We start from the raw sequence: 14,967 nt of genomic DNA on the forward strand, positions 1-14,967 counted from the left end.
CCCAGGTGTTCATGATGTGTAGACTTTGGTTAATTTCGTTGAAGATTTCTTTAATGTCTTGTTTGAAAGGGATGTATATTGTTACATCGTCGGCGTATATATATGGGTTGAGGTTATGATTTGACAGGAGTTTTGCCAATGGGATCATCATTAGGTTAAAAATGGTTGGTGAGAGAGGTGATCCTTGCGGTACTCCACATTCAGGTGTCCATGCAGCAGACGTGGTTGAATTTGATGTGACTTGATATGAACGCAGGGTTAAGAACCCCTTGAACCATGTACACAAATGTACACTTACCCATGAATGTAACTGTATTCTGTACATTTACGCACTCAAGTAGTGCATACATGTGGACACCCTGTTAGAGAATTGCCCTTTACATGTCGTTAGTACTGGTGACTGCATTATTGGGCCCTTTTACTAAGGTGCCTAGGCACCTACACACATCTTGGTGTGTCCGGTCCATTTACATCTCTTCCAGCTGAAAGAGGTTCAGCCTACTCCAAGGATTCAATGTATAACCTGAAGTCCTTCTTAACAACATATCTACGGACCTTTTTAGACTCTCTTATCCTTTCTCTATTTTCTTCTTTCCCTGTTTCTTCTATCTAACTTAATTGTAACCGTTATCACCACTGATTTGGCGATAGCCTGTCAGTACATTGTAAGCCACTTTGAGCCTGCAAAACTGAGGGAAAAACATGGGATATAAATGTGCAAAACAAATAAATCCAACATACATCAAATTGGAACTACCACCCGGCTACCGCATGCCCCGGGTGGTAATTCAATTTTTTATGCGTGTACAAAACACGCAGTAGAAAATATTTTCTACCACATGGCGCTTACCAGGCAGTAATCGGCAGTTTACGGGCACTGACGATTACCATTCAGTTAACGCACGAGCCCTTACTGCTAAGTCAATGGGTGGCGGTAAAGTCTCAGGCTGAAAATGGAGGCGCGCTGGTTTTTATTTTACTGCATGTCCATTTTTGACCACAGAAAAAAAGGCCTTTTTTTCTCCAGACACACTGAAAAATGGACCTCGTGTGTCCAAAACACGCACCTACAACAGAGCAGGCCATTTTTCAGCGTGCCTTAGTAAAAGGGCCCCTATGCCTATCTGGATAGCAGTGCCCAATATACATATTTTTTAACATGTCACAGCCAGCATTTAAAAAATATGCAATCACCACCAGCTTTAAAAATTGATCTGATAATTTACTGGGTGAATTAAGAATCAGTTGATCTGTTATTTTCACAGATGTATTACATGCAAAATTTTAGAAATAGGGAAAAATGACCAAAATGACACTGGGCTATTAACTTTTGATTCCTCTTCTTCTGAACAAAGGGATGGGACCCTCTAGATAGGATCTCCCTCAGCTGTTTCCTTTCTTCAACAAGATTTTCTCTTGGGATCTGAAATAACACTTCATATATGCTCACAGTTGGGGTTCCCTATTTGTCAATCTCCATAAAACTATATCAAAAACTCCCTCGACACAAAATGTTGCTAGACATCCACTCTCCCAGAATTTCCATTGGTCAGCCCATCAGCAAACAATTCTAGCTGCAAATCCCCTCCCCTATCTATCCTCAGCTGCTCACAGGCCTTCAGAAAACCACTTTTAGCTGCAAATCCTCTCCCCTGGTTTCCTCAATCATAGGCTCTGTGCAATCTTACTTTTTCCATTCTATTCATTTGGTATAAAGTTGCTTCTAGTACTTAAGTAGTATACAAACAAAAAACACAAAATAACTTACAATATAACAACAAATAAATACAATAAAAAGATATAAAAGCAATAAGCATAACAATTTTACACTTAGTTATCTGGACTCTTTCAGTACTAAGCCATGCTTTGATTTATTTTCCCCTAAATTGTAGATAACCATTTAAATCTATCATCTCTTGAGGTAGGGAATTCTACAAGCAGGGCACAAGATAAGTAATAGCACTGGAACAAGTGGATGCCAACCTAATTATGAAGGCAAACACAGAAAGTTCTTTTGAGATGAATATAACGAATTAATGCACATAACTAGCATGCCAAATACTGCAGCTTGCCACTACACAAGGTGGGAAAGGTGATACTCAGACTTTTTAATTTAGACTTGATCATATAACACTGTCTCTTGCGTGCTAGCAAGTGCAGCTGTGTTTTGAATCAACTGAAACCTCTTACTAACAGACCTTAATATGCCCAAATACAGCGAATGACAATTGTCTAACCTGCTAGCAACAGTAGCATGTATCATCAATACTAAATTAGTGTCAAATATACTCTGGGTTTACGAATCACATATAACTGAAAAAAAAAAACCTCCCACCACTTTACTAATTTTATGCCCTGTCTCTAACTACCTGTCCAAAAGTCTTACCTAAACTAGGGGACAGCATTGGAACATCTACCAGTTGGAACAGTCACTGTTGCAGGCAGGATCTAGCCTTCTGACACAGAAGCAAGGACTCTTGCAGGATAAAATCAGTGCCCTGTTGCGGAATGCAGCCGCAAGTGTGTACCTGAAGGGCATGACCAAAGGGGCATTTCCTGTCCCTTTGGAGTCCCTTCAGAGCTGACTGAGACTGAGGAGCTGGGAGTTGGGAATCTTGGTTGTTTAACATCAGGGTGAAGAGGAAGAATAAAAAACCAGGAACAGCAAGCAGGCAAGAGGGCCCGTCTTCCACCAAAAGCCTGATAGATCAGCACATTGCTATGGTTAGTCATCCAACTCCTCAGAGTCCAAGACTTGAGACTCCTGTGGAAGCCTCATTGTCTTCAGTTGAGTGAACCCCCATCCTCTCAACCCGCAATAATGTTTGAGAAATCTAAGGCATTATAGTCCCCAGCGATAACATTATTGCTGCTGGCCTCTCTCAAAGATCTAATTTGGCAATTACGGTTTCTGTGTGTCCTCCTGTCAAATTGAAACTAATTGAGACATCTATTTATTCCTCTTCATTAACTTCAAAAACAAATGCAACTTTTAAATGATCTTTGGGATGTTGTTGCTCATATGGAAAATATGTTGCAGGCAAACTTGGAACAGTTTTCTCATTTTTGTAAATATTCTGAAGATGCCTTTGCTAAAATGATTGAGCAAGATGAGAGACTTTTGAGTATTACGGAACGTTTAGATAAACTTGAAACTCAAAATGCTTTAGTGCAATCTGTAATTACATTGGCTGTTAAAGATAATTTATTCATTTGCAAATTGAAAAACTGGAGAATGCTTCTAAAGCCCTTCATTTGAAATTATTGAATTTTCTGGTTGCCCATTATCTTTCTCCACAGGAACAGTTTAAAATATTCCTTAAAGATATGTTACATTTCCTCAGGTAGAAAATGTGGCAATTGATAATGTCTTTTATATTTCTAGGAGTTCCAGGGTAGCAGTATATCAAGTTTTAAATAAATATAAATATAAACAAAAGGAAAAAAGGTCTCGGGATCCTCACAATACATTTGACATCCTAGACGTGTTACAGTTTTTGGAATCCTCTCAGGATATTATTAGAAAATGATCAACTGATAGTTGTATTACAATCAGCAACTTTAAAATGGAAATCTTGAAAGCTTATTTTCCTTAAAAAAAAACCCCAAAAACTCAATTTTTGTGGGCAGAATATTTCTATAATCCCAGATGTTGTTAGGGCAACTCAGTTAAGAAGAATGGTTTTTTTGCTGTTGAAATCAAAAGTTTTGGCTATTGGTACAACTGTTTTCCTTAAATTCCTGTGCAAATGTCTAGTTTTCTATCAAAATCATCATTATGCCCTTTTCAAGTTATTCAATTGGAAACCTTTCTGTGGGATAAGGTGACAGTTGAACTGGTTAATAGTTATTTGATTTTGTAATATATAGTTACAGTTATAGTGAACTGGAAGTCCACTTTTGTGTTCAATTGGTTTGCCTTTAAATTTACATCAAACACAGAAGAAAGCGGACCTCCGCAATGGAAAATCCAAGAGAAGGGCGCAGCGAAGGCGACAAGACAGATGATGCCTATTAAACGTCTACTGGACTCAAGAAAAGTTCACAGCAAGAGTTTATTAATAAAAGAAATGGACTCGACACGAATCGTGTTTCGGCCACTCTCTCCTGCCTCAGGAGTCCCTGTATGGCACAGTGCTGTTGATCCTTTAGGAAAAGTCTTCTCCAAGTGTTGCTAACAAGACGTGGAAAATGTTGAATCAAAGAAACTTTTCAGCTCCTATATACCGATACGAACAGCACTGGTCAAAAAGCAGCTTTTTGAGCAGTGCTGTTCGTATCAGTATATAGGAGCTGAAAAGTTTCTTTGATTCAACATTTTCCAGGTCTTGTTAGCAAACCCCAACACTTGGAGGAGACTTTTCCTAAAGGATCAACAGCACTGTGCCATACAGGGACTCCTGAGGCAGGCCAGAGTGGCCGAAACACAATTCGTGTCGAGTCCATTTTTTTGATTAATAAACTCTTGCTGTGAACTTTTCTTGAGTCCAGTAGAAGTTTAATAGGTATCATCTATCTTGTCACCTTCGCTGTGCCCTTCTCTTGCCTTTAAATTTAAACACAGTCTCTCCCTTAGTATTCTATATTTTCTGATTTTACCATGTTCACTATATTAATTACATTTCCGGAAACTGTTTAGTCTGTGTGTTTACGAAGAGGTAAGCTCTGCAGAACAGGGACTTCTCTTATGTGCATCTATACAGCATTGCCTAGAGTCTACTAGTGCTATAGAAATGGTAAGCAGTAGGAGTAATACTTATTACTGCACAGCTGTTATGGGAAATTCATTGAAGGAATAAGGACTGAAAAAATAAGTAAGAGGAGTTTAGCTCTTGTGTCAAACACTCCTACCCAATGCACGTTCCAAAGAAGTAAGGGACCAATGCACCAACCAAAAATGCTTGGACAGGTGAGAACAAAATCAATAACGGAGAGAATAGGATCAAGGAAGTGTGAGTTGATACTTTGGTAGCACGGTTTCTCAATCTGTTAGAACACTGTGCCTGCTCCACTTCCATGTTTTCCACTGTACTTACGGCAAGTTCCAAGGCAAGTCTCCCTTCTGCCCGATTCCCATATTCCTGCTGACTGCAGCTACAAGTCTGATAGGCTTAGGGTCAACTCTTCCCTCAGCATCACACATGATGAAAGACAGATGACAGGATACCCTATGAACCACAAACTGTTTGTTAAGAACTCATTGATCAACTCATAGCACACTGCTACATATACTTTTGATGAGCATATGGCATTAGGTAGATACATTTATTAATTATAATGCATTCACACTCTAATAATGTCATGCTTATTCTTCAATGCATACATCTGGCTTTATGAAACTACTAGTAAAAAAGGCCCGTTTCTTACAGAAATGAAACGGGCGCTAGCAAGGTTTTCCTCGGAGTGTGTATGTTTGACAGTGTGTTTGACAGTGACTGTGTGTGAGAGCGAGAGAGTGAATGTGCGAATGTGTGTGTGTGACAGAGAGAGAGTGAGATTGTCTCCTCTGTCCCCTGCCCCCCCTCCAGCCACTCAGCGATTCTTCTCTCTCCCCTGCCCCCCTCCAGGCACCCAGCGATTCTCCTCTCTACCCTGCTCCCCTCCAGCCACCCAGTGATTCTCTTCTCTCCCCTGCCCCCCATATCCAGCCACCCAGCGATTCTCCTCTTTTCCCTGCCCCCCTCTCCAGCCACCCAGCGATTCTCCTCTCTCCCCTGCCCCCCCCTCCAGGCACCCAGCAATTCTCCTCTGTCCCCTGGCCCCCCCGTAGCCACCCAGTGATTCGCCTCTCTCCCCTGCCCCCCTCCAGGAACCCACCGAGTCTCTGTCTCCTGAGTCCCGCCTTCTGACGTCATTTCCTCTTTCCACGAGGGCAGGACTCTGAGGGAACAAACTGGAAGGGAAGGCTACAGACGGGCAGGGCTTTCAAAGGAGCGACAGAGACTCGGTGGGTGCCTAGAGTGGGGGGGGGGGGGGCAGGGGAGAGACGAGAATCGCTGGGTGGCAATGACGGACCAGGCAGGCGGGTTGGGCGTTTTTTTTACAGACCATTGATTGGTTCCTCGTTCTTGTGACGTTGCGGGACAGTGATAGCCAATGAAACGCTGAGTTACAGACTTACGAACCCTACGCTGCCACAGTGCCATGGAGTCAGCTTCAGAACGTTGGAGGTGCTTTTTATTATATAGGATTTTATGAACGTATTGTACATCAGCGATGTGTATGAAGCAACGGGGTGATATGTACAGAGCACCAGTTACAGCAAGACATAATTGAATGGGTGGTATTTAGAAGCCAATTAAAACTGAAAACAGTCAAATTGCATGGAGGGAGGACAATCTGTACAAAGCAGCAGTTGCAACCCACTGAAGGAGTAAGGGGTATCATTTCTTTATTCTTGCAGTGATCATCTAATCATTTAGGATACTTTTTTGTGGCTTATTCATTAATAATCGAAAATCACAACACAGCCTCACACCGACTATGTAAATATCATGTAGGACACACCCACCTCTAGAAATTCTAGTTAGTCTAATGAGTTTTGATTAGATGGACAGTGTCGCCACCCAGCCAGCCCAACACAGCAGGCTATAAGGCGTAGGCTCGGCGTGCCATCATATAGCTTCAAAAAAACTCCATCAATTACTGTTAATTCAATCCACTCAAATACTTTATTTAAACTCTTCTCATTAACTAACAATTGTGTGTGTCTCCACAATTCTGTAGATCAGTTACTTATATACTCCTGATACAATTATAAAGTTCTATTCAATGAGATCAAACAGGGAACACGGCTAGAAACCCACCGAAATGAGCAGAACACTACAGGGGGCACTGCAGTGGATTTCACAAATTGCTCCCAGGTGCATAGCTCCCTTACCTTCTGTGCTGAGCCCCCCAAAACCCACTCCCACTCTTGTTTCATAATAAAGGCAACTTTTGTATTATTTTGGACTTCTGCAGTCTTTATTGTGGTCTGCTCACCATTTCTTTCAGTTTGGATCCTGCAGACCACCTGCCCACTTGTTTTTGAGGGCTCTGTGTTCAAAATCCTCCACTCTTGTTGCAAAATAAAGGCGTTTTTGTATTATTTTAGACTTCTGTGATCTGCTCACCATTTCCTTTGCAGACTGCCTGCTTTCTTGTTTTTTGGGACCAAAATGCAAAGTGACATTGAAAACGTATACTTGATGTGCAAATAACACAAACTGCCTCAGATTTGGCACTTTTGCAGTTTCCAGGCATTTGCACTTTTTGTTTGTTTATGCTTATTAGACTTGATTAATCAATTGCCTTTTGCTAATCACATGAAGGGGCATAATCGAACGGAAACATCTATCTCCATGGGCGTTTATCTCCAAGAACGGGTCCGTGAAGGGGCGGACCGAACTGTATTTTCGCAAAAAAATAGACGTCCATGTTTTATTCGACAATTTGTGAGCTGGGCGTTTTTGTTTTTCAGCGATAACGGAAAATGAAAGCGCCCAGCTCAAAAACGAATAACTCCAAGACATTTATTCATGGGAGGGGCCAGGATTTGTAGTGTACTGGTCCCCCTCACATGCCAAGACACCAACCGGGCACCCTAGGGGGCACTTTTACAAAAACAAAGGTAAAAGAGCTCCCAGGTGCATAGCACCCTTCCCTTGTGTGTTGAGCCCCCCAAATCCCCCTCAAAACCCACTGCCCACAAGTCTACACCATTACTATAGCCCTAAGGGGGGCACCTACATGTGGGTACAGTGGGTTTGGGGGGGGCGGTTTGGAGGGCTCCCATTTACCAGCACAAGTGTAACAGGTGGGGGGGGGGATGGGCCTGGGTCCACCTGCCTGAAGTCCACTGCACCCCCTAATAACTGCTCCAGTGACCTGCATACTGCTGCCAGGGAGGTGGGTATGACATTTGAGGGTGAAAATAAAAAGTTGTGAAACGGCATATTTTGTGGTGGGAGGGGGTTTGTGACCACTGGGGGAGTCAGGAGAGGTCATCCCTGATTCCCTCCAGTGGTCATTTGGTCATTTAGGGCACTTATTGGGGCCTTATTCGTGGAAAAACAGGGCCCAGGAAAAGTGCCCCAAATTCTCGCTACAAACGCATATTTTTTTCCCATTATCGGCGAAAGGCGCCCATCTCTGATCGGCCGATAACCACGCCCCAGTTCCGGCTTCACCACGCCTTCGACACGCCCCCATCAACTTTGTCCGCATCCGCGACGGAGTGCAGTTGAAAACGTCCAAATTTGGCTTTCGATTATACCGCTTTATTCGTTTTTGTGAGATAAACGTCTATCTCCCGATTTGGGTCACAATATAGGCGTTTTTCTATTTCGATTATAAGCAGGACAGTGGTTTTTCACACAAAGCACTCGTTTGTGAAGCCACTTTAATATACGAGGCCCTAAGACTGAGAACCATGAATACAAAACCAAGGGGCCCTTTTACTAAGCAGCGTTAAGTGCCTATGTGCGCCCAATGCGCAGCAATTCAGAGTTACCACCTGGCTACCGCGTAGCCCGTGCAGTAATTTCATTTTTTATGCGCACCCACTATGCACACCGGAAAATGTTTTTATTTTCTGGTGCACGGGTGGTAATTGGCATTTTACGCACGCAGACCATTACCACCCGGTTACCTTACTGCTAGATCAATGGCTGGCGGTAAGATCTCAGACCCAAAATGCAAGCGTTGCAATTTTCATTTTGCTTCACGTCCATTTTCAGCAAAAATTTTAAAAAGGCATTTTTTTACAGGTGCTCTGAAAAATGATTCTGCGCGTGGCCCAAAACACACGTCTGCACTACTGCAGGCCATTTTTCAGTGTGCCTTAGTAAAGGGTCCCCAAGTTTGGTTATTAAGGACTCAATTCATGAAGACTTCTTTTCACCATTTTGAATCTACAGGAAAAAGCTTAATAAATGAGGCTGTAAATACATTTTTGAAAACCCTTCTCATGACACTCATCCTCTGAGACATTACACAGTAGCATAGTATAAAGGAGGTTTTTTTTTAAACATATACTTATCTTCTACTAGTAAAAAAGGCCCGTTTCTGGAACGAATGAAACGGGCGCTAGCAAGGTTTTCCTGGGAGTGTGTATGTTTGAGAGAGAGAGCCAGAGTGAATGTGCGGGTGTGTGACAGAGTGAGACTGTCTGTGTGACAGTGTGTGTGTGAGAATGAGAGTGTGTGACAGGGCCCCCTCCCCTGTTCCTAATGCCCCTCACCCTGTTCCCTCCCCTCCTTTTCCTCCTCCTTCCCACACTTTGGGTTCCTTAAGGCTTTCAAAAGTCTATGTACCATCGTGGCCCTAACGCCCAGTATCCAGATACCCCACCGCTTTCCTCCTCACCCCTCCCCCAAGATGTAATACTTTCACATCCTTCATTTCTTTTAAAAAGCGTCCTATCTACCCTGTGTACAAATGCCCGGCATTCGGATTGTGTTCCTCTCCTAAATTTTCATTTCTTTCATTCATTCAGAACTTGCCCCCCCCCCCCCTGAACACTTTTGGTTCCTTCAGTCTTTTAAAACTCTCCTATGTGCTAATGGCCAGCATTGAGATTGTTTTCCTGTCCCAGGTTTGCATGTCTTTCAGTCATTCACAACTCCCCCCCCCCCCCCTTCTCCAGTTTAACACTTTCGTTTCCTTCAGTCTTTTAAAACTCTCCTATCTACCCTGTGTCCTAATGGCCAGCATTCAGATTGTTTTCCTTTCCCAAATGTTCATGTCTTTCAGTCGTTTAGAACTCCCCCCTCCCCCCATTTAACACTTTCGGTTCCTTCAGTCTTTTAAAAGTCTCCTATCAAACCTGTGTCCTAATGGCCAGCACTCAGATTGTTTTGCTTTGCCAAATTGTCTGTCACTGATGTCAATGAGGTCAGTGCGTGCCTGCCTAGCAGACTACTTCCGGCAGGCATGGTCCCAGGCACATCCTGTTGGAGGTGAGAATTATTATATAGGATTTTTCTAGCTTCCAGAATTTCATGGAGCTTGTCTTCAATTTCTTTGAAGGCATATGATTTAAAGGTCTTTGAATAACGTAGTGCTGTTTTGATGTCAGTTCACTTGGACACATAAAGGTCAACAAGCAAGTTATAGGTAATATCTTTATTAGATTTACTCAACACATTTGCAATTAGCTTTTGAGAGCTTTGTACCCTTCACCTTTATCATGCAACCTATAATCTACTTATATGTTCCTTAGCTCATTCTATGTTGACTTGATGAAAGCAGCCTGGCTCTCAAACTCAAATCACAAATGCATTAAATAGCATATCAACACCTACAATTTGTTGACATTTATCTCTGCATATTATGGCTTCTCATTTAAATCATGAACTAAAGAACCTTTTCTTTGTAGCACAAAAATGTGTAAATGTGCAGCACTACATACCCTTCTCTTGCTGTCTGCTACAACTTTGAATCTTTGGTTTCCAGCTCAAGGCAGTCACATTTTTCAGACACTCAGACCTTTGCACTCTGTGTACTTTCTGACTTTTAACCATGTACTGATAAAACCTTTTTATATAGTACAATCTAGCTATTGTGGTAAGGGAAGGTGTGCAGCAGGAATGCTAGGTTAATTGCATATCACAATTACGTAGGCGGTCTTGTGATCCTGACCATGAAAAGAAGTGAAAGAGGCAGGGCCGGCGTTAGGGGTGGGCAAACAGGGCAATTTCCCTGGGCCCCCATGTCTCTGAGGGCCCCAAACCTGCTTTAAGTTGAAGGAGGGCCAATCTGCAAGCAAGTTTTGGGGCCCCCTCAAGTCTAGCACTGGCCCTGGAAAGAGGGCTGCATGAAGCCAGTAACAATTTCTTTCATTGTAAAAGACCTGAATTTCGAGTACCTCCCTGACCCTCTTCCTCCAATATCATCCAACCACCTTACCCAGATTCTGGAAGGTTGCCAGTTCCATTCGCAGAATTGGGTGAGGATTTTGCAAAACCCGCGATGAAAAAAAAAATGCAGATGTGGGTTGTGATTTTTTTTGTGCTGCTCTACTATTGTTCGGTGACCCCACGGCCCCGCCTCCAACAGCGCTGATTGGTTTGTTGGGGGAGGCAGCCTGAGCCTGCACTGAGTGATGTCACTGGCCAAATCACCTCACTACTGGTGAGCCCTCCAATTGCGAGGCGACTTGGCCAGTGACATCACTCAGTGCAGGCAGGCACAGACAGAGAGGAGAGGGGGGGGGGGGGGGATGCATTGCAGAAAGACTCGAGCAGCAGCGCATATGGAGGAGTGAGGACTCGGCATATAGACAAGCAGGCTGGGAGATAGATGGAAGGAAGTATGGGCAGGCGGCGCACCCCTGCTGGCTCCTCACCGAACCCCGGGCCACTATTTTTGTTGCTGGTTTTGGTATTGGTTTTTACGCCACCCGGAAACCCTACAGTGTTTTGCCCTTTTTTTTTTATTTTTTGACAGCATGCAGCCCTCAGTGACTGAGCTCCACAGTGTTCTAACCCCTGTGCTGTTCTCATGAGTGTGTGGGAGTTTGAGTACCATGTGGCTTATCCTCACTTAAAGTCACACAGTTAGTTTCAGAAAAATACAGATGTTCTTGATGCAGCATCAGCAACAGATGTTCACAGAAGGCTATTTGGGTGGAATTTATGCCACTGCACCAGATCCTAGAACAGCAACTTTCACTTGGTTTGGGGGGGGGGGGCAAGAATGCTAAAGATTTCTACATAGGAAATACATACTAGCTGAATCCCTCACCTCATTCATACACACACAGATTGACAAAGTAAAGGACCGCAAATTGAAATCAAGAAAGAGAAACCCCAGAAGCTACACTATAGGACTCCTTCCAACAACTTCAGGGAGCACAAGCAGCTTCTTAAAGGGACATTTTTACCATTTTGCGCTTAAACAGCGAGTGGTTGTGGTGGTGGTGGTGGTGTTTTTCTAGATTTTATTATTGAGGAATTCAATTTTTCTGATTAGTTTAGTGCTGATATTCCTTTTTCACTTTTGTCAGTCTAAGGTCTTATTTCTATGTCTGTCTCGACATAGTTTTCTCTTTTTTTTCCCTCTGTCCACTCATTACTGGAGAAAGACACAGTAATGTGGGGGGCAAGGGGAGAAGGAATAGATAAAGGTAGGCGTTGGGCGCTAAGAGGAGAGAAAAGGGGCACTTGGGGAAGACAAAGCCATAGCGGAGAGATTAAATTAATTCTTTGCTTCGGTCTTCACCGAGGAAGATTTGGGAGAGATAACGGTGCCAGAAATGGTATTCAAAGCTGAAGAGTCAGAAAAACTGAATGAAATCTCTATGAACCTGTAAGATGTAATGGTGCAATTTGACAAATTGAAGAGTAGCAAATCGCCTAGACCAGATGGTATTCATCCCAGAGTACTGATAGAATTGAAAAATGAACTTGCAGAACTATTGTTAGTAATATGTAACTTATCGTTAAATATCAAGCATGGTACCGGAAGATTGGAGGGTGGCCAATGTAATGTCAATTTTTTAAAAGGTTACAGAGGTGATCCGGGAAATTATAGACCAGTGAGCCTGATGTCGGTGCTGGGCAAAATGGTAGAGACTATTATAAAGAACAAAATTACAGAGCATATTCAAAAGCATGGATTAATGAGACAACGCCAATATGGATTTAGTGAAGGGAAGTCTTGCCTCACGAATCTATTACATTTCTTTGAAGGGGTGAACAAACATGTGGATAAAGGTGAGCCTGTCAAAATTGTGTATCTGGATTTTCAAAAAGCATCTGACAAAGTACCTCATGAAAGATTTCAGAGGAAATTTGAGAGTCATGGGATAGTAGGGAGTGTTCTATTGTGGATTATATACTGGTTAAAAGATAGAAAACAGAGAGTAGGATTAAATGGTCAGTATTCTCAATGGAGAAGGGTAGATAGTGGGGTTCCCCAGGAGTCTGTGCTGGGACCACTGCTTTTTAATATATTTATAAATAATCTAGAGATGGGAGTAACTAGTGAGGTCATTAAATTTGCTGATGACACAAAGTTATTCAAAGTTGTTAAATCGCAAGAGGATTGTGAAAAATTACAAGAGGACCTTACGAGACTCGGAGACTGGGCATCCACATGGCAGATAAGGTTTAATGTTAGCAAGTGCAAAGTGATGCATGTAGGAAAGAGGAACCTGAACTATAGCTGTGTAATGCAAGGCTCCACATTAGGAGACACCGACCAGGAAAGGGATCTAGGCATCATCGTTGATGATGAGTTGAACCTCTGCTCAATGTGCAGTGGTGGCAAAGAAAGCAAATAGAATGTTAAGTATTATTACTACTACTACTTATCGTTTCTATAGCGCTACTAGATGTACGCAGCACTGTACACTTGAACATGAAGAGACAGTCCCTGCTCGACAGAGCTTACAATCTAATTAGGATGAACAGGACAAACGAGATAAGGGAATATTAAAGAGAGGATGATAAAATAAGGGTTCTGAACAAGTGAATAAGGGTTATTGAGAAAGGAATGGAAAACAAAAATGAGGACATTATAATGCCTTTGTATCGCTCCATGGTGCGACTGAACCTTGAATATTGTGTACAATTATGGTCACCACATCTCAAAAAAGGTAAAGTGGAATTAGAAAAGGTACAGAGAAGGGCAATAAAAATGATAAAGGGGATGGGACGACTTCGCTTTGAGGAAAGGCTAAAGGGGCTAGGGCTCTTCAGCTTGGAGAAAAGACAGCTGAGGGGAGATATGATAGAGGTATTTAAAATACTGAGTGGAGTGGAACGGCTAGACTTGAATTGCTTGTTTACTCTTTCCAAAAGTACTAGGACTAGGGGACATGCAATGAAACTACAAAGCAGTAAATTTAAAACAAATCAGGGAAAACATTTCTTCACTCAACATGGTTATCAATAGAAATCAAACAAAATAAAACATGGAAAAGAAAATAAGATGATACCTTTTTTACTGGACATAACTTAATACATTTCTTGATTAGCTTTCGAAGGTTGCCCTTCTTCGTCAGATCGGAAATAAGCAAATGTGCTAGCTGACAGTGTATATAAGTGAAAACATTCAAGCAATACTATGACAGTCTGACAGGGTAGGAGGGTGGGGGTGGGTAGGAGGTATGCATTTGTCTTCTTAAACTGAAACAGCTTACCTTGGTTTTAGTTGCTCAATAAAGTGCATGCATGTTTCTTCAGCCTTTCAAGCTTAATACAATTACTCATAGTAGATGACGGCAGAAAAAGACCTGCACGGTCCATCCAGTCTGCCCAACAAGATAAATTCATATTTGCTACTTTTTATTTGTACATGTCCTCTTCAGGGCACAGTCCGTGTAAGTCTGGCCAGCACTATCCCCGCCTCCCAACTACCAGTCCCACCTCCCACCACCAGCTCTGGCACAGACCGTATAAGTCTGGCCAGCACTATCCCCGCCTCCCAACTACCAGTCCCACCTCCCACCACCAGCTCTGGCACAGACCGTATAAGTCTGGCCAGCACTATCCCCGCCTCCCAACTACCAGTCCCACCTCCCACCACCAGCTCTGGCACAGACCGTATAAGTCTGCCCAGCACTATCCCCGCCTCCCACCACTGGCTCTGGCACAGACCGTATAAGTCTGCCCAGCACTATCCCCGCCTCCCAACCACTAGCCCCGCCTCCCACCACCAGCTCTGCATTTGAAAATATAGAAAGTCAGCACTGCAGACCAGGCATTCATGGATGCCAGATTTTAAGGAAGTAATAGTTTCTACAAAAAGGATGGGCAGGGATGTGTTCTTTCTTTGTAAATGTCACATGATTTTCAGTGTTGTGCGGCTAGTTCCATTTAACAAACACAGTAACAGTTTAGAAACAAGGAAAATGATGGCAGTAAAAACATTTATTAGGGCTATACCTTTGTGTTTGCAAATTATCATATTATTCATTTCATTAATGCTATGTTAAGTGATGATATTTTGCAAGGTCACCAAACTAGAACCTTTTTCAAC

At 42.7% G+C, this 14,967-nt stretch overlaps 1 protein-coding gene across 1 annotated transcript in view; it reads right to left on the reverse strand.

Moving 5' to 3' along the window:
• LOC115477806 (dihydrofolate reductase-like) overlaps nucleotides 1–14,684 on the reverse strand; it is a 36,617-nt gene extending 21,933 nt beyond the window's left edge. Inside the window, exons 1-3 of the mRNA XM_030214896.1 lie at nucleotides 14,648–14,684; nucleotides 14,129–14,195; nucleotides 5,037–5,168 (exon numbers count right to left, since the gene is read on the reverse strand). Coding sequence (XP_030070756.1) covers nucleotides 5,037–5,168; nucleotides 14,129–14,157 — 161 coding nt within the window. The 5' untranslated portion in view covers nucleotides 14,158–14,195; nucleotides 14,648–14,684. The remainder of the gene's footprint in view (nucleotides 1–5,036; nucleotides 5,169–14,128; nucleotides 14,196–14,647) is intronic.
• Between the last annotated feature and the right edge of the window lie 283 nt (nucleotides 14,685–14,967).

The sequence above is a fragment of the Microcaecilia unicolor genome, chromosome 9 (genome assembly GCF_901765095.1).
Source record: "Microcaecilia unicolor chromosome 9, aMicUni1.1, whole genome shotgun sequence".
In the NCBI taxonomy this organism is placed as follows: domain Eukaryota; kingdom Metazoa; phylum Chordata; class Amphibia; order Gymnophiona; family Siphonopidae; genus Microcaecilia; species Microcaecilia unicolor.